The sequence below is a fragment of the Triturus cristatus genome, chromosome 5_1 (assembly GCF_964204655.1).
Source record: "Triturus cristatus chromosome 5_1, aTriCri1.1, whole genome shotgun sequence".
NCBI lineage: Eukaryota > Metazoa > Chordata > Amphibia > Caudata > Salamandridae > Triturus > Triturus cristatus.
Window position 1 is genome coordinate 783,172,285 of NC_140587.1, and position 19,944 is coordinate 783,192,228.

At 50.1% G+C, this 19,944-nt stretch overlaps 1 protein-coding gene across 2 annotated transcripts in view; it reads left to right on the forward strand.

Moving 5' to 3' along the window:
* Nucleotides 1–19,944, forward strand: part of ROCK1 (Rho associated coiled-coil containing protein kinase 1) — a 1,783,501-nt gene that overhangs the window by 1,464,901 nt on the left and 298,656 nt on the right. For both annotated transcript variants that reach the window (XM_085605798.1, XM_085605799.1), the window contains exon 28: nucleotides 13,066–13,136. In XM_085605798.1, the coding sequence (XP_085461924.1) occupies nucleotides 13,066–13,136 (71 nt within the window). The remainder of the gene's footprint in view (nucleotides 1–13,065; nucleotides 13,137–19,944) is intronic.

Here is a 19,944-nt window from a genome sequence, read left to right on the forward strand (position 1 = left end):
CATGGCAAACATTCATCCCGGCTTCAACTCCATCCCACAACGAATGACCTCGGCTGCAGTTGCATGCTCCCCCAAATTTGCCTTAACCTACCCAGCCTCTTTATGACCCTGTCATTATCTGAGAACAGGCATTCACTTCACAACCTTGTCTCACATTCTGATAATAACTGTTAGAAATTTGGTTGCTGGTTGGCTGGGGTGTAAGCCCTGATCTGAAAGAAACAGTTTGTTATAGATTCCTTACCTTAGAATTACCCCCAGGCGTTCGACTGGATCTAGAGAATTTTCATCAACAGTACCCCTGCATGTCACGGTGGCGTCGGTCGACTTTGCATTCGTCGTTGGCGTCGTGGTCGCTGGGATGACATTGCAGTAGCTACATAGACACCGCCCTCGCACGCTGACGTCGGTTCTTTCTTTTTTCGTGCCAGCGAGAGCGGTACCTCCAGTCACTTTTTGACTGACTTTTTCTCGACGTTTGTCGACATCTTTTTTCCGAGTCCATCGACTCCAGGTGCACGAGGGATGCCCGGCTTCAAGGCTTGCGGTTTCTGTAGCCTACTGATGTCGGTAACGGATCCGCACCGTGTGTGCCTCTTCTGCCTGGAGCACTACCACGACCCCAAGTCGTGCTCTGACTGCTGGACCATGAATCCGAAGTCTTTGCGGGAGCAGTCCCGAAAGATTCTCAAGGCTCAGCAGTCTGCTCCGTGCTGTTCGAGGTCCTGGTCACGTAGGAGGTTGAGGAGCCATCATCACTCTTCATCTAAGTCTTTGCACTCAGGTCAGGTAATACGAAGCAAAAGAAGAAGTCGAAGATGCATCGTCGCTCTTCGACTTCTCCCCGTCCATTGGGCGACACGACGAGGGATGCTGGTGGTGCCCCTCCAGCGGCTCAGCGTGCGGAGCCTGAAGGGCTGACTCCGGGCTTCCCGGGACCCATAGCACCCCTGCCCAGCTTTGTCAGTTTTACGAAGCGATGCATGCCATCTTTGGGCAGCCCGACTGCGCCGATGTGCCTTCGGGCCCCGCAGACTCAGCTCCAGCCCCGGCACCACAGGGTCCCCTTGGATCCAGGCCTGGATCCGGATCGGCGCCGGTCGACCTTGTTACGCCTCCCCCGGTGCAGATTCCAGCGGCACCACATCTGCAACCGGCGTCTGCTGTGTTCCCAGCCGGCGTCGACCCTGGCTTCCACCTCGAGGTAGACACGGAGCCGGTCTGTTCTACCCTGGCTCTTTGAGACCAGATTGGCAGCCAGAGTCAAGGTCACTAGCCAGTGACCACGTGGAACCAGGAAGGAAGCAGGCGATGTCGTGAAGATTGCAGGTGAAGGGTGAAGCTTGTCGCAGCAGCCACGGGTACCAGGAGACGTCGAGGACGACCAGGAGGCGAGCTGTCCCACGAAGGCTCCTGCTGTCGGCGGCGTCGAAGTCGAACTAGGACTCACCAAGCCTTGGCAAGCGGAACCCACGAAGAACGGAGGACTGGCTTCTGGTGCAGACCAGGAAGGTCTGGGGTGCTTCTCTTGTGCAGAGAAGCGGGAGCCAGTCTGGAGGAGCCAAACCAGCAGTGAAGATTCAAAGGTGTGTCGTCACAAAGGCCGCTAGCCAACGGGCAAGCAACCAGACAGACGCGGCAAGCAGGAAAATGCAGAAGGGCCCCACGCAGGACTCGTGGAGTGTGGGGGGCTGATCTTCGGTGCAGATGGTGCCTGGGGTTGGGGCTTCTCAATCCCCGGTGCACAACTTCGAGGGTACCTCAGAAGCTGCGCTGGAAGATACTCGCCACTTTTTCCAGGTAGCCGGTCCCACGTCTCTCGTCGCCTCCACGGATCTCAGCTCGGCTGTGGATGTGGATCAGGGTCGGAGAAATCTGGAAGTCAAGGCTCTGGTCGGGCTCTGCAGTCGGTCCCTCGTAGAACTTCAGCAAAGCAAAGGGTAAGTCTCTTGATGGTGCCCGTTTGCACCGGGTAGCCACTCCTTGGCCACAAGGGAGATTCTTCAGTCTTCTTCTTTCGTCGAATGTCGAAGGTCCAGAGTTTCTGTTCAAGTTGCAGGTTCAGGATAATCTAATCTCCTGGGGCCCAGCTACCACTCTTATACTAATCTGGGGGGCTGGGTTGCCTGCTAGGTCACGCCTTATGGGTGGGACCTGGGAGGGGGGTGGTTACACCCCCTTCCCTTTGTCCAGTTTCGCGCCAGGACTGGGGCTGGAGTGCCCCAGCACCGGTTTGAACTGGACTATGCATGGGACACCTTGTGTGCCCCAGGCAGTGTCTCGTTTCTTTCATCCTTCCCTGCCCCAATACACTAAGGCCTGTCTGGGGTGGTGCTCGCACCTCCCAAGGCAGGAAACCTATTGTCCAAGCCTCCCGTGCCGGGATCACTCCCAGCAGCAGGAGGTCAGACTTGTGTCGTGGCAACAGCATCCATTTTGTGATGCTGGGTCTCTGGTTAACTTTAACCGGGTAAGTAGGTTTCAACATGTCTTCTCCCTCTAGAAGGGAGCGATAATATCCTCATCCCCAGAAATGGGATGGGGGTATTATTCCAAAGTGTTAGACACCTTACACGACATATTTTGATACAGCCAAACCATAGTTACCATATCCGTTCAAGATTATAAGGCACTTTAAGAGTATATGGTAGGCTATATCATAGAACAGCTATAAGGACATGGTTCCGAAAGCTGCAGACAGGCTCAGCTCATGCTAGAGCACCATCTCACATGTTACCAAGCACTCTGCCTCCAGGATTGTTAAGGCCTGCCATAGGAGTGGCTGATAGGTACACATGTGTCTATATATAAGGTAGGTATAGGAATACTACACCTAAGCAAGGGGATATTACACGACCTTGCCCCAGCTGAGTGATCAGCCAGTTGTGTCATAATGGAAGGCCAGGCCAGGGGTGGCACAATACATGCTGCAGCCCCTGGTAGGCCTAGGGTACACCTATGCCCTGGGTACATAAGCTACACTATACAGGGGCCAATAAGGTGACCCTAACCAATGGGGTTATGCACCTAAAGTACATAGTATAAATTTAGAGAGAGAACAGCTGGGCTGTGGGTCTGATTGGCAGGCCCACAGCCACATCTAAGTCGAAAACCAGTGAAGCAAAAGCAAAAAGTGGGGGTGAACATAGAAAGCAGACCCTACTCTCCTACAGCGACGTGGGCCTCACTGCACACCTTTGCCAAGCACTATTGCCTGGACAGCCAAGTCCTGAGAGATGGCTACTTTGGCCGTTCGGTTCTCCAGGACTTCCTGGTGTGATCTTGGTTCGCAGACCCACCACCGGGGTTGGTATTGCTGGGGTATCTATTCTAAGGTGAGGAATCTAACTAACGTGTTTCTTTCAGATGAACAAGTTACTTACCTTCGGTAACGATGTATCTGTAAGAAACATTAGTTAGTTAGATCCCTCACTGACCCACCCATCCTCCCCGTTCTGCGAACTGACATCTAGGGTTAAGGTTATCCTTTTCAGGGCTCTAGATTTTTTGGCACAAGTGTCGGTCTTGTGCATGGCTCTGCGTTCCTGGCACGGAAAGCTATGTACAAGAACTGATGTCAGCGCGCGAGGGCGGTGACTAAGTATTCCGACTACGTCATTCCGGCGCACGACACCAACGACTGACGCGGAGCCGCAGACGACGCCTAGCGACGCGCAAGGGGTATTGCTACAAAAATCTTTCCGGATCCAGCCTGACGCCTGGCGATATTCTAAGGTGAGGAATCTAACTAACTAATGTTTCTTACAGATCCATTGTTACCGAAGGTAAGTAACTTGTTCTTCTGCCCCTCCCTTTCAGAGGTCCTTCTTTTCCTCCTTTCTTTAGCCCAGTAGGGCTCTGCTCTGGGCACTATCAAGGGCTATCTCTCGGCCATTTCAGCCTTTTTACGGCTTCCAGATCAGCCTTCCCTTTTCAAGTCCCCTGTTGTAAATGGATTCTTGAAAGGCATTACTCATCTTTTCCCTCCTGTTCCATTCATAATGCCTCAGTGGGACTTGAACCTGGTTCTGACATATCTGATGTGTGCTCTCTTTGAGCCACTTCACTACTGTCCTCTTCGTCTTCTCACTTTAAAGATAGCTTTCCTGGTAGCCATCACCTCTGCCAGAAGAGTGAGTGAGCTCCAGGATCTTTCTTCTAAACCTCCTTTTCTCTCTGTCCAACCGGAGAAAGTGGTTCTAAGAACTCGTCCATCTTTTCTCCCAAAGGTTATCACTGTCTTTCATATCGTGCAGACCATCACTTTGCCCACCTTCTTTCCTCCTCCGCATCCCTCAAAAGAGGAAGAGAGGCTCCACCGTCTGGACCTGAAACGTGCGCTCTTATTCTACCTGAACCGCACACAACAGTTCCGGGTGAATGACCAGCTCTTTGTTGGCTACGTGGGCGCCAAGAAAGGTTGGGCCGTGCACAAGGCGACCATCTCTCCGTGGGTCGTTCCGTGCATAAAGGCTTGTTATTCTTTGGCTAAGAAGGAGCCTCCGGTGGGGCTGCGCGCTCATTCTACCAGGGCGACGGCAGCCACTATTGCTTTGGGACGGGGAGTTCCCTTGCACGACATCTGTCAGGCAGCTACGTGGGCCTCGCTGCACACGTTTACCAAACATTATTGCCTGGACGGCCAAGTCCGGAGAGACGGCGTCTTTGTCTGTTCTGTTCTCCACGATTTTCTGGTGTGAACTTGGTTCGCAGACCCACCACCGGGGTTGGTATTGCTGGGGTATCTATTCTAAGGTAGGGAATCTGTCACTACGTGTTTCTTTCAGATGCACAAGTTACTTACCTTCGGTAACGATATATCTAAAAGAAACATTAGTAGGGATAGATTCCTTACCGCCCCACCCATCCTCCCCGTTCTGCGAACTGATTTCTAGGGTTAAGGTCATCCCTTTCAGGGCCCTAGTTTCATGGCACCAGTGGTCAGTTTCTTGCATGGCTCTGCGTTCCTGGCGCGGAAAGTCGTGTACAGAACTGACGTGGGCGCGTCTAAGTAGCTCCAGCGACGTCATCTCTGCGCTGACGATGCCAATGACTCACGCGGAGCCGCACAACAACGCCTACCGACGCGCAGGGGTACTGCTGACGAAAACTTTCCGGATCCAGTCTGACGCCTGGGGGTAATTCTAAGGTAAGGAATCTATCACTACTAATGTTTCTTACAGATATATCGTTACCGAAGGTAAGTAACTTGTGCTTCACTTCAAGAAAACCTTCAGAGATCAGTAGTCTCAACGACTCGGGATGTTTTTGCGAACCGCTGAATACACACCCAACCACTTTGTCCCTGACCTACTTGCGGTAGAGACCCATCCATCGGCTGCTGACGAAGTAACCTTGCTCAAGGTGAGAGCTCTGGATACGACATGGAACTACAAGACATCACTCCAGGGAAACCTGTGAGTACTGTGCCCCCTACACGGCCATCACGACCACAGCAGACATCAAGAAAAACTTGACTACCTCCACCCCATAAAACCAAGACTGTTGTTGGGCCACCGCTGCCTTTGGGCAATGGTCGGCACCAACCGGCTGCTTCGGCTACGTCCAGCCTCCGCTCGCCACCTAAAAAAACTGACTAAACAGCAGGTCTTCTACCCAAAGCCCACCACATCGGACTCCAGCCGACCTTTGGCACCAAGAGCTTCAGAATCAAAACACCATTCCTCCTCGGCACCGAAAAAGAAACTCTCTAGAGCCGAAAGCCTTGGCACCGAAAAACACATTGACAATACTTGCGTCGGAGCCAAATGCTCACACGTTTTCCAAACACTCAGTGGAAACAGTGGAACCGGTGCTTGAGAGACTTCACCATGTTTTGGACTCAAGGCAAAAGCACCTAGTTATCCACTCAGATACTGGTCGTATCCTCACCAGGCCCGCAACCTGCAAAAAGAAGGCTGTCTTTTGAGGTGGCTTTGGACATTCCTATTTCTCCAGAAATGAAGAAAAAGATAAGGTTACCAGCCCACCACCACCTGCTGTGTACACCCAATCACCACAACTTTCACCTGTTCACTCTATTACTGATTCACCTGGGGGTTCGCTACACTCCTGCACAGGGGATGAAGACCAGTACTCAATCCCACATCAAGAGGATCCGTGGGATTCATATGATGCAGAGCTACGTGATAATACAGACTCTGATCTATATCCGTATAGCAAACAAAAATGGATCTATATCTGCCCCAACCCCCAAGATACAACAACTTATCATGACCTGATAAGTAGGACAGCTACATTTAATAAATTACCATTACATAGTGAGCCTCTAAAGGACGATTTTTTGGGGAAACCCTCTCGTACACTCAGTGTTCAGCACAATATCTGCCAATGCTTAAGGGTATGCTCAGACACACTAACAAAGGGGAGGGGGGGACAAGGAGCTGGATGTAGGTCCTGTGGCTCGTGCTCCTGAATATAAATTTGTCACTACAGAGAACCACAGTTCCTGAGAAGGAAGTCAGTATAGAGAGACAAGGGGAGAAGGGGAAAGGTCGTTCTTATTGGAAGGTCAGAGAGACCTTTTCTTGATGCCCTCATGCACCCCGAAGGATGTCATGCTTCATCATGGGGCGGTGCTCCTCGTTGGGCCGACGCTGCAATACCCAACAGGCCCCCAAAGGGTCACTTTATCGGAGATCTTTTTAGAAATCTAGCTGTAAGGTGTGTGTGGGTCTGTGTGAGAGGGTAAGTGGGGGGATTGATGTTTAAAAAATGACTAGAGGGAGTAAAGTGAATTGATTTAATGGCAAAGCCCTCTCTCATCAATAAAATAAAAAGATTGTGTGCTGCTCAAGGGTGGTAATGGCCCTCAGTAGCTAGACTGCGATGTATGCGATGTATTATCTGCAAAAACGGGGGCACCAGGTCCTCTCAGCTATCTCTTCTAGCCCAGAACATTTGGAAGTGGACTCTACGGCACAAAATTCACGTCTTAGCTGAGTACCTACCAGGAGTGGACAATGAATCTGCAGATCTCCTCAACATGTGGCACCAACAAGTCCATGAGTGGGGGCTCAACCAACAAGTCCTCCTCCCGTTCTTCAATCAGTGAGATCATCCAGACATAGACCTCTTTGCCACAGCAGATGACGCCAAATGCCCATAATTCGCCTCCAGGTTCCCGCAGTCCAAGGGCAATGCACTATAGAGAAGTTGGTCAGAGATATTTGCTTATGCTTTTCCATCTCTCTCACTGCTTCTGTTTATGATAAACAAACTTCAGCAGTCATCTCTCATCCTAATGACTCCCACATGGACATGGAAACCATGGATCTGAAAGAGACACGTTAGTGATAGATTCCATACCTTAGAAATATCCCCAGGCGTCAGACTGGATCCGGAAAGTTTTTCGTCAGCAGTACCCCTGCGTGTCGGTAGGCGTCATCATACGGCTCCGCGTACGAGATGACGTCATCGAAGCTACTTAGACGCACCCACGCGCACTGACGTCGGTTCTTTCTTTTTCTGCGCCAGCACATGCAGATCCACGAGACAGCGGTACCCATAGTTAATATTTAAATTTGGTTTTTGAGAACTTGTTTCTCATTTTTTGTCGAGTACTCGACTCTTGGTGCAGTAGGGATGCCCGGGTTTAAGTCATGTAGGGCCTGCCGTCGGAACATGTCGGTGGCGGACCCGCACGACTTGTCTCTTCTGCTTGGGGCACGCCCATGACCCCGAAACGTGCCCCGATTGTCGGGCCATGGCGCCGAAGGCTTTGCGGAAGCATTCCCGAAAGTTGTTGGAGGTCCGACAATCGGTTCCATGCCGCTCGAGGTCCCGCTCCCGTGGGAGGTCGAGGGACCGAACGCGAAGCCGACACCATCGCTCGTCGGATTCGGGTCAGGTAAGTCACGGCGCCATAAGAAGTCGAAGAAGTGACGTCGCTCTTCGTCTACCCCTCATCGGTCGTGGGATGCAGTGGAGGAAGCGGGCGGTCACACCCGTGCAGCTCCGAAGGAGCCTCCGTTGTTGCCTGCGACCTACCCGCCCTTCCCGGGCCTGCACGCGACTCCTGACGAAATACAGGTCTTCCTATCGGCCATGGGCCGTTTATTCGCCCCATCGGGTCCCTCCGGAGTGCATTCAGGCTATGCCGGCACGATCCCATGCGGAGCTACTGACTCTGTCGATCCTGGATTGGTCTACTACCCCCCCGATGCTAATTACAGGTGGGGAGTTTTTCCCATTTCCCCGGGCACTTCGTCCTTACCGGCCTCTTCCACAGCCGGCGGCCAAAGGGGAGTACTGGGAGGGGTCTGAGGTCCCATTCGCTGCTCAATGCGAGGATGAACCGGACTGGGAGGGTGATATGGAAGGTCCAGGCGATCTGCATTTCTCTCCACACCCTGGTACCCTGTCCCCTTCTTCCATTGCTACGGAGGAGGTTAGGAATTTTTCTGTGGTGTTGCGAAGGGCGGCTGAGGCTCTTAACCCCGAGCTCCCTTCTGTGCCTATCGGGACCAATCTCCTGACTGAGGTAGTGCAGCCAGCGTTGTCCTCCGCAGAGCCGCTTCTGCCCTTTAACAACGCCCTTACTGACATCCTGGTAAGCACATGGAACAAGCCTAACACAGGAGTTCCTGTGGATAAGGGTGTAGCACGCCGACATGGCCTGGCGCCGTGCGACCCCAGCTTTCTCCCACAACACCCGATGCCTCAGAGTCTGGTTGTCCACGCCTCTGCCTCTCCTAGCGCATTCCCTTCTGCTCCTCCGGACAAGGAATCTAAGAAACTGGGGAAATTTGGGAAAAAGATTTTCACTTTTACCAGTTCCGGATTAAGGGCGGTGAGTACTCCGTGTCTGTTGGGCCGCCACTCACATTCTGTGTGGAACACCTTGGCACAGGTACTGCCCCAGTGCCCTGTAGAAGCCCAGGCGGTGCTCTCCCAGGCTATTACCGAGGGGAGAGATGCTGCCAAATTCACTATCTGTTGTGGACGTGACACGGCCGACTCCCTCGGCAGGGCTCTTTCCACAACGAAGGCGCTCCGCCGTTACGCTTGGCTCCGAACTACTGGCCTTTTCGGGGATGTCCAGAACACTCTGTTGGACATGCCTTTTGATGGCACACGACTCTTTGGTGTCGAGGCGGATAGCACCCTGGAACGCTTTAGGGACTCTCGGGCTACGGGCCAGTCCTTGGGTCTCGCCACCACGCGCGCTCCCTCGGGGTCTGCTTTTCGCTCCTTTCGAGGTCAGGGTCGAGGCTCCAAAGCACGTTCCTTTCAGAACCGCCGGCCAACGCAACCGCAAACTCAGCGCAACCGCGGTCGTGGGGCCTGCCGTGGTGGGTCCCGGGGCCAGCGGGTGGGTCAATCCACCACCACCCCTGCCACCACCGCCTCAAACCCTTCCTAGTCTGGTGTTTCAGGCCCACCGGACGCCAGTGGGCGGCAGGATTCGCCATTACCTCCCCCACTGGCGCACCATCACTTCGGATAGGTGGGTTCTCCAGATAGTCAGAAGGGGCTACTCCCTCCCCTTCGAGTCTACCCCTCTAGCCATGCCACTTCAGTGCCACAGCATGTCGGGAGATCACTTGGCACTTCTCCAGCAGGAAGTTGCGGCCCTCTTGGCCAAGGGGGCCATTGAGCGCGATCCGACGCCAGAAGTAGGTCGTGGTTGTTACTCTCACTACTTCCTGGTTCCAAAGAAGGACAAGGGCCTGCGTCCTATCTTAGACCTCCGGAACGTCATTCGCTTCCTCCGGAAGGAGAAGTTCATGATGCTCACACTTGCTCAGGTCTTGTCTACCCTAGACCCGCAAGACTGGCTGGTAGCGTTGGACTTGCAGGATGTTTATTTTCATATCCCCATCCTGCCGGCCCACTGGCGTTACCTACGGTTCACGGTAGGCCACGAGAACTTTCAGTTCACCGTGCTCTCTTTCGGCCTTACCAGCGCCCCTCGGGTGTTCACGAAAGTGATGGCGGTGATCGCAGCTCATCTGTGCAGATCGGGGGTTTCAGTCTTCCCCTATCTCAACGACTGGCTGTTGAAGGCGGGTTCTCCCCAGGCAGTCGGCTTTCACCTCCAGGCTACAGCCGACCTCCTGTATTTTCTGGGGTTTTCCATCAATGTGTCGAAGTCGCACCTGATTCCCTCTCAGAAGCTGTTCTTCATCGGAGCAGTTCTGGATACGGCGCAGTTTCGCCCGAACAGCGAATCCGGGACATTCGGGCTATGATTCCGATCTTTCGTCCCTGGTCCTGGGTTTCGGTCAGGAAAACCCTGAGGCTGCTGAGCCTCATGGCCTCCTGCATCCTACTCATCAATCATGCCAGGTGGCATATGCGGGCTCTGCAGTGGGACCTGTAGTTCCAGTGGGCGCAGCATCGGGGAAACCTGTCCGACTACATCCAGATCTCGGAGGGCACTGCACAGGACTTGCAGTGGTGGCTCACGGACCAGCATTGGGTCAGCGGCAGATCCCTATCCCTTCCCAAACCGGAGCACACAGTGGTGACGGACGCGTCCCTTCCCCCAACTCTTGCGCGTCGAATCTTGGGGATCCTGGCCTGGAGGCTGTTGACTGATCACATGTTTCTGGTGAGGGCATTGAGGCTTATTCTTGCCCTAAGGTGGCCTGTATGATGAAGTGCTTTGTGGACTAGGACCAGCTCTCATAATGGAAGCCAGTGGAGGGCATGTAGGTGAGGGGATATCTGCGTTCTTGGAGGTAGGCTGAGAAGAATGCAGTTCAGGGAGTCCCAGATACAGGGCATTTCCATAGTACAACCTCGAAGTTATGAGTGCTTGGATGACCAACTTCCCCACAGAGAATGAGAGGAAGTGCAATAACTTTTTTAGAATGCTCAGCAAACCAAAGCACGCGTCCACCGCCAAATTGATTTGTGGTTGGAAGTTTAGGCGGTTGTCAATTTTGACACCTAGATTCCCTCCTGAGGTTGTCAATTTTGACACCTACATTCCCTCCTGAGGTCTGGGGGGAAGGGGGGCAGTGGGGCAGAGGGGGGTGTTTGAGGCCAGAAGATCTGCCTTGTTTCTGGGAAGTTTTGACCGAAGATTAGAATTTTGATTTTGTCTGTGTTTCAGTTTAGTTGATTGGTGGTCATCCATTGAAATACAGCTGTTAGGCAGGAGGGAATCACCTGCAATCTCTTTTTTCACAGGATAACAGCAGTGTAGTGTCGACAGCATATGAGATCACTTTTACCCAAAGCTGTCGCAAACTGGACTATTGCCTTAAGATGCATGTTAAACAGTGTGGGGCTCAGAGCTGAACCCTGAGGCACCCTCACTGATAACTCCCAGGATTTTGAAGAAAAAGGAGGGACCCATACTTTGCACTCTGCTCTCCAGAGAGGAGGCAAGCCAGTCCAGGGCTTGTCCAACTACCCAATAGTTTGGAGGATGAAGACAGTCTTTTTATCACCTTCATTCTGCTCGCCACATGAGTGAACTACAGGCCCCCTTTTTTTGTCAGAGAAATTGCTACTGTGAACTTGAATAGCATTACTGCCATAGGTGTTATCTTACTTACATGTCATTCAGTTAATCATCTTGATTTTTTTAACTCCACCATACCCATCAAAAGAGGAGGAGGAAAAGCTCTACTGGCTTGGTGCACAAGTGTTGAGTTTCCACATGGATTGTACAAGGGACCATTGTGTGGCTACTCAGCTGTCTAGTGGGTTTCAACTGGGACCAGGAAAGGCAAAGCTGTTAAAAAGCGGACTCATTCTAGGTGGATAGTCCTCTGCATTAAAATATGCTATTTGCATTGGCAAGGGTGGCAGGGGTTGCCGGTTCAGGACATTTGCCAGGTAGAGATATGGGCATTGGTGCGCACATTCATTAAATTCTTCTTACTGCCTTGACAGCTAGATTTGGCAGGCTAGCAATTTTACACGCTGGTACCTGCCAGACTTCCTAAACTGAGTCCACCGCTATTGGTGGCGATTTATATTGGAGGATGGTTCCTGGCGTGCAAGTGTGACTTTGTTCCAAATTCTTTCCCCTTATTAGTGCAGTTGTCTCGCTCAGCTTGCTCCTAACCTGATTGTAAAAGAGAAACAGCTAAGCTAAAGAGAACCTGTAACATATTCTAATGTTTATAAAAAACAAAGCATGACTCCTCATGAGTACCACAACTGAAACCATTGTTATGGTTAGTAATTCTTCATTCAGCATTTGATTTATTATAAAAAGTGGATAAAGATAGAGAAAACCTTTTTAAACTATTGTCTTGAATTAGAAACATATGTTTTTCACCTGGTCTCTGTGCCCTATTGTTAGCCCTATTGTTAACCACTGACAATGTGAGACCCCACTCCTCACCAATCTATGGCTTCGGATTGTATATGAAAATTATACCACTTGCCCTGTCAAACATCCCCTGCCTCATATCGCATTGATGTCTGAATATTCAAAATGTTTTGCCTTTTTGTACTCTTGATATTACAGTCCTGGTGATGTCGTACTGACATTGTCACTTCGTGCTGTAAATCATTTGTTACATTTCATACAACAGTTTTTTTGTTACTAGTTACTAGTTTGTTATATATTGGTGTTGGAAAAAGCAGTGTTTTCTTGTACTCATTAGATATCTGTTTCTTGAAATCTGAATAAATTGTCTTTTGTTCTTTATATCTAGTTGATTCTTCCTGCATTCCTATTTTCTTTATCTTCTATCCTTGCCTTCTGTGAGTAAATTGGATGTGTTAATTTGCTTATGGTTTTGTTAAGGCTGCCATTTCATTCTCATATATTGCATCTGTCTGCTGCATTTCAAAACAATGTTGAAGTTGTTTTTTATGTTATACATACTTCAACGGATGCTAGAAGCAAAGAAACCTGCTTGCTCTGTATATTTTTTATTTTTTGGTATGCCATGCTGATTGTGTCTTTATGGTCCTTAAATGTGTGATAATGCATGGATTGATAGGATTGCAGAACGTCGTTTGGCTATTGTCTTCTGTTCTGCTTGTTACAGCATGAAACCATAATTTGAATTTTTCCTTTGTATTATACTGTGAAATTGCTGATAACTTATGTGTGTTTTTTTTTATAACTAGAATCCAGAGTTGAAGGCTGGCTTTCAATACCAAACAAGGGAAATATAAAACGCCATGGTTGGAAAAAGCAGGTACAGGCAATTTTTTTTGTTTTCCAAAATTACTCTATAACATTTGGGAATTAAACAAGCAAGTGTATGCCCAGAAGATGCGGCCTAGCCTTTATCCATGCCAATCCAGATAAGAGCATCATCTTTTTTCTGGACTCCTCAGCGCGATCACAGGTTGAGGTCGCCCAAGCCAGACGTGATAGTCCATCACCTCAGGACTTGGTTGTCTCCAGATCCACCCCCCTTGATTTTCTGCCTCAGGGAAGGTGAATTCGAAGCAGACAATTCATTCTGACCAAAGTAGCTAAATTTTGATCTGTCGTAGACCCTTTACTCCCAACAATCAGCCCAGTGAGCAGAAATGTTTTTGCTCAACTTGGGCAAAAAGAAGAAGAACAGTATCTACTGATGTCCCTGGGCCTCATTGTTACTGCTGGCAGGACTTGGAACATCAGTCTGACACTACACCAGCAGCTCCAGCCTAAGGCTCCCAGTACCAAGCTGGAGGCCCAGGAGAAAATAATTAACCTCTCGTTTGAGGGGAACAAGCTTGTTTGACCCCTTGACCATCAAGGATCTCCAGCAGTGCAAAGCAGGTAGGCTACTGCCAAGCAGTTGTACTGGTGAGAACACAGACATGCTTCAGTTTGGAAGAGAATCCTTTAGCTCAAAGACTCCTGTACGTGTCTTTTCTTCCTGAGGTCCCACTTAGCAGGCCAAGAGTAGGAGCTTCAGTAGAAAGAAGCATCTCATTCCCCAGCCTCAGCAAATGTTAAGAAGTCCCTTTCGCTTCACCAGGCATCTACCTCTACTTCAGTGCCTTCTCAGAAGGTCCACTTCCGTGAGGGAAAGGGGAGGGTGCTTCTTTACATCATCATCATTGGACCCATACTGATTACCATGCTTTGGTCTTGGTAATTCACAGTGGCTGTGGTTTTGCAGCTTCGCCATATTTAAACAGCAGGGTCCCAAAGGAACAATATAATATATTTCTAATCGGCTCTAGGAACGCTTTGGATGTAAATTCCCAGTGACCAATAAGATAAAGACTAGAATTGGAAACAGAAACCTAGTTTAGACTGACAGATTATCATTATTTTAGTCCACCAGTTTTAAAAATTGATTTTATGAACGCTATAGTCACTGTATCAGTACTTCAAAGCAAATGGAACAAATGGTGTACAGTGGACACCAAGCTAAATAGTATTGATGGTAAATAACCAGAATCCTACAGTAGGTTTTGTTATTATGGCTCATAGCACGTGTGTGGTGCTGGGTTCGATGCGGCTTACTTAGAAGAACCAGGTCTTCAGCTTCTCACGGAATTCAAGAAGTGGTGAGGAGGATCTAATATGGTGTGGGAGGTCTTTGCACGCTTAGGAGCGATGAATGAGAAAGCTTAGTCTCCTGCTCTGTTTTTGCCGATGCGTAGCATGTGTGCAACTGAGAGGGGAGGTTGTTAGATAGCCACTTGAAAATCTTTTTCAGCACCCTCCTTGGCAATGGCGTTGAGTTGGGAGGACATGTCCACCTTGATGTTAATGAGGATTCAGAGGTTTCTTGCTTCTGTGCTGGTGGTAGGGCTATAATAAACAAAGATCGGATGGATACTTCCTGCAGAATCCTCATTTCATGAGAATCAGCCTTCTCCTTGAAGAGCTGCTTGCCATAAAAGAGCATGCCCACCAAAGCCACCTGGACATCTCCCAAAAAAGCCTTTGGAACTTATGCTGACTTGACAGTGTAAGCTAACCATCTGAAAGAGACACGTTAGTGATAGATTCCTTACCTTAGAATATCCCCAGGCGTCAGACTGGATCCGGAAAGTTTTCGTCAGCAGTACCCCTGCGCCTCGGTAGATGTCGTCGTACGGCTCAGCGTACATCCCTGGCATCGTAGCTGCCGAGATGATGTCGTCAGAGCTACTAAGACGCGCCCACGCACGCTGACGTCCGTTCTTTCTTTTTCCGCGCAGATCCGAGAGAAAGACTTGCAGGATGCTTATTTTCTTATTCTCATCCAGCCAGCCCACCGGCGTTACCTACGGTTCCCGGTGGGCCAGGAGCACTTTCAGTTCACCGTGCTCCCTTTCGACCTTACCAGCGCCCCTCGGGTGTTCACGAAAGTGATGGCGGTGGTCGCAGCTCATCTGCGCAGATCAGGGGCTTCAGTCTTCCCCTATCTCGACGACTGGCTGTTGAAAGCAGGCTCGCCCCAGGCAGTAGTCTCCCACCTCCAGACTACGGCCGATGGGGTTTTCCATCAACGTGCCGAAGTGGTACCTGATTCCCTCTCAGAAGCTCCTCTTCGTCAGAGCAGTTTTGGATACGGCACAGTTTCGGGTTTATCTTCCCGAACAGCAAGTCTGGGACATTCGGGCTATGATTCCAATCTTTCGGCCCTGGTCCTGGGTTTCGGTCAGGAAGACGCTGAGGCTGCTGGGCCTCATAGCCTCCTGCATCCTGCTGATCGATCATGCCAGATGGCACATGCGGGCTCTGTAGTGGGACCTGAAGTTCCAGTGGACGCAGCATCGGGGAACCTGTCCGACTTTGTCCAGATGTCAGAGTGCACTGCACAGGACTTGCAGTGGTGGCTCACGAACCAGCGATGGGTCAGCAGCAGATCCCTCTCCCTTCCCCAACCGCAGCACACAGTAGTGACGGACGCGTCCCTCCTGGGATGGGGTGGCCACATGAGAGAGGCGGAGATCAGAGGCCTCTGGTCTCCGCCGGAGTCCAAGCTCCATATCAACCTTTTGGAGCTGCGGGCGATCCATCTCGCACTGAAGGCATTCCTTCTCTCTGTCCGGGGAAGAGTAGTGCAGGTGTTCATGGACAACACCACCGCCATGTGGTACTGCAACAAACAGGGCGGAGTGGGTTCGTGGACCCTATGTCAGGAGGCTCTACGTCTCTGGACGTGGCTGGAACGTCCAGGCATTTCCTTGGTGGTTCAACACCTGGCAGGTTCACTGAACGCCAGGGCGGACGAACTCAGCCGACGGTGCATGTTGGATCACGAATTGCATCTTCACTCGGAGGTGGTGCAAGGTCTCTTTCAGCAGTGGGGAGAACCTTGGTTAGATATATTCGCCAACGAAGAGAACGCGCAATGTCAGCAGTTCTGCGCGTTGGAATTTCCAAGGCGGCACTCGCTAAGCGACGCTTTTCATCGCGAGTGGAGTTGCGGTCTGTTGTACGCCTTTCTACCTATACCACTTTTGCCCAGAGTGCTGAAGAAGATCAGGCGCGACCGGGCCCAAGTCATTCTTGTGGCACCAGACTGGGCTCGAAGAGTTTGGTATCCCGAGCTACTCAGTATGAGCGTGGATCCCCCGATCTGACTGCCTCTTCGAGAGGATCTCCTGTCGCAGCAACAGGGGACAGTCCTCCACCCGAACCTGTCCAGCCTCCACCTCCTTGCGTGGAGATTGAGCGGCGACAGCTGATTCCATTCGACTTGCCTCCCGAAGTCTGTAATGTGATTATGGCAGCCAGGCGTCCCTCCACTAAAACGGTATACGCCTGTCGGTGGAAAGAATTTGTGGCATGGTGCACAGCAAAATCTGTTGATCCTCTTGCTGCCCCTTTTTTTTTTGATGTGGTACTATTGTTCCTCCTTTCTTTGGCCCAGCAGGGCTCTGCTTTGGGCAACATCAAGGGCTACCTCTCTGCTCTTTCAGCCTTTCTTCAGCTGCCTGATAAGGCCATTCTTTTCAAGTCCCCAGTTGTCAATAGATTTCTCAAAGGCGTTACTCCCCTTTTCCCTCCTATTCCTTTTGTGATGCCTCAATGGGACTTGAACCTGGTTCTCACATATCTGATGTGCGCTCCATTTGAGCCTCTTCATAACTGTCCTTTGCGGTTATTGACTTTGAAAACTGTCTTCCTGTGGGCCATCACTTCCACTCGGCGGATGAGTGAGCTCCAGGCTCTTTCCTGCAAACTTCCTTTCCTGGCGATTTATCCGTACAAGGTTGTTCTTCGACCGTGTCCCTCCTTTCTACCAAAAGTAGTCTCTGCCTTTCATCTCGGGCAAACTGTAACTCTGCCCACTTTCTTTCCGCCTCCGCACCCTTCAAGAGAAGAGGAGAGGCTCCACCGTCTGGACCCAAAATGTGCGCTCTCGTTCTATCTCGCCCACACACAACAGTTTCGGGTGGATGACCAGCTCTTTGTTGGCTACGTGGGCGCCAAGAAAGGCCGGGCTGTGCACAAGCGAACTATCTCCCAATGGGTTGTCTTGTGCATTAAAGCCTGTTACTCTCTGGCTAAAACGGAACCTCCGGTTGGGCTGCGTGCCCATTCTACCAGGGCGACAGCAGCTACCACAGCGTGGGAATGTGGTGTCCCCCTGCAAGACATCTGTCAGGCGGCCACTTGGGCCTCATTGCATACTTTCACTAAGCACTATTGCCTTGACAGTCCGGTCCGGAGAGATGGCTTCTTTGGCCGTTCGGTTCTCCGTGACTTTCTGGTGTAATCTCACTTCGCAGACCCACTTCCGGGGTTGGTATTGCTTGGGTATGTGTTCTAAGGTAAGGAATCTATCACTAACGTGTCTCTTTCAGATGCACAAGCTACTTACTTGTGTAACAATATATCTGTAAGAGACATTAGTTAGTGATAGATTCCTTAAAGCCCGCCCATCCTCTCTGTTCTGCAAACTGTTCTCTAGGGTTCAGGTCATCTCTTTCAGGACCTTAGCTCTATTGCACCAGTAGTCGGCCTCTGGCATGGCTCTGCGCTTCTGGCGCGGAAAAGTTGTGTACAGAACTGACGTCCGCGCGCGTGGGCGCATCTAAGTAGCTCTGACGATGTCATCTCGGCGGCTACGACGCCAGCGACGTACGCGGAGCCGTACGACGCGCAGGGTTACTGCTGACGAAAACTTTCCGTGTCCAGTTTGATGCCTGGGGATATTCTAAGGTAAGGAATCTATCACTAAATATTGTCTCTTACAGATATATCATTACACAAGTAAGTAACTTGTGCGCTGAGGCTATGGACCAAGCCATCATTTTGATGAAGTGCAGGAAACATAAGAGAAGAGAAAACAGTTCACCTACTAATCAGTTGTGGTCTTGAGATAGGTCACCTCAATTAATTACTTCAGTGGTGTTCTCCTCAGACGTGGAGTTAGGGGACATAACTCCAAAAGGAGGCCATGTAACAGCAGCACCACCGCCTCCCATGCCTGTTCCCATGTACTCCCTGTTTTTTATGCCATTCCTGACTCCATCTTCCACGTCGACTACACTGGAGTTTGTGGTGCAGGGTGCAGTTCTTACACGCTCTAATGGTGATTGTTTTAGGAACGCATCGGTTTCCTCTGGTTCACTTCGTAGGCCTGCATGGGACCATTTGGATACCACTGGCGAGTTTGCCCTTAGTATCACTTGATGCAGGAGACTACCCCAATTCGCAACTTTGACACCAGCAGGAGTTCCCTATCTCTTATGCTACAGTAAAAGTAAACAAACTTAGTTAAAGGAGTCTTCAGACCCGGCTCTCTCTTTATCTTTGAGGGAAGCTAGCTGGCGTCACTAACTAATGCCTCATGGGGAGTTTTTAATGGTTTATAACTCTATTCTTCAACTTGTTTTAGGGCACCTTCGGGCCCCATTCTCCGGACTTTTCGGTTGGGTGGCCTCCACTAGAACTCCTGGACATGAGTCCCTTATAATCACTGTACCTTATGGAAATATATATACATATATATGTGTATATATATATATATGTGTATATATATATATGTGTATATATATATATATATATATATATTCACTGAAAAAACCATAGGTTTCACACATGTTATAGTTAGCGGAAATTTTACTGATAAAAAACCAATGAAATTCCCCCGTTATAGTTAGTGCAGGCAACTATAACTCACGCGACCGCAATCCTCTGCTGATGCTAATACTGTATTTAGACACTTATTTGCCCATGTCTTCTTCCATACATTTTTAGCTATACATATATTACAAATATTTTTTTTTCATAAAGACACATATGTCATCAGCAGAAGATTGCGGTCGCGTGAGTTATAGTTGCCTGCACTAACTATAACGGGGGAATTTCATTGGTTTTTTATCAGTAAAATTTCCGCTAACTATAACATGTGTGAAACCTATGGTTTTTTCAGTGAATTTGCAAGGTTTTTTAAATGCTAATTCCTAACTATAACGTGTGTGAAACCTATGGTTTTTTCAGTGAATTTGTACGGTTTTTTAAATGCTAAGTTACTTTACGCCATTCGTGGCGTGCGCGCCCACTTAACGCAGTTCGTTCCGTGCGCGCACGGTGCGCTTCGCGCACCGCGCACCCACTTTACGCAGTTAGTGCCGTGCACGCACGGTGGGCACGCGGTGCGCTACGCGCACCGCGTGCCCACGTTACGCTAGATGGGCCATGTACGCACGATGCGCTTCACGCACCGTGCGCACATGGAGGACATATGATGCACTTCGTTTTGAAAGGTAATATTTTAATTTTTCGTATATGTTATAAGCCATGCACAAATGGTGCCCTTCGGGCACCATTTGCACACGGGGTGGAGAGAGTGTGGATAATTTTTTTTTTAAATATTTTTTGTTTTAATATTTTAGTTTAACTCATCTTTAATAAGCCATGCACAATTGGTGCCCTTCGGGCGCCAATTGCACACGGGGTGGGGAGAGTGTGGATAATTTTTTTTTTTTTATAATTTTTTACCGTACGCGTACGGTAAGCGTAATCGGCGAAATTAGCGAAAAAATAAAAATTCCGTTTTTGGCCTTGGGGGATCTTTGGGGACTCCCTCAACATTGCTATGTGTGTGGGAGCTG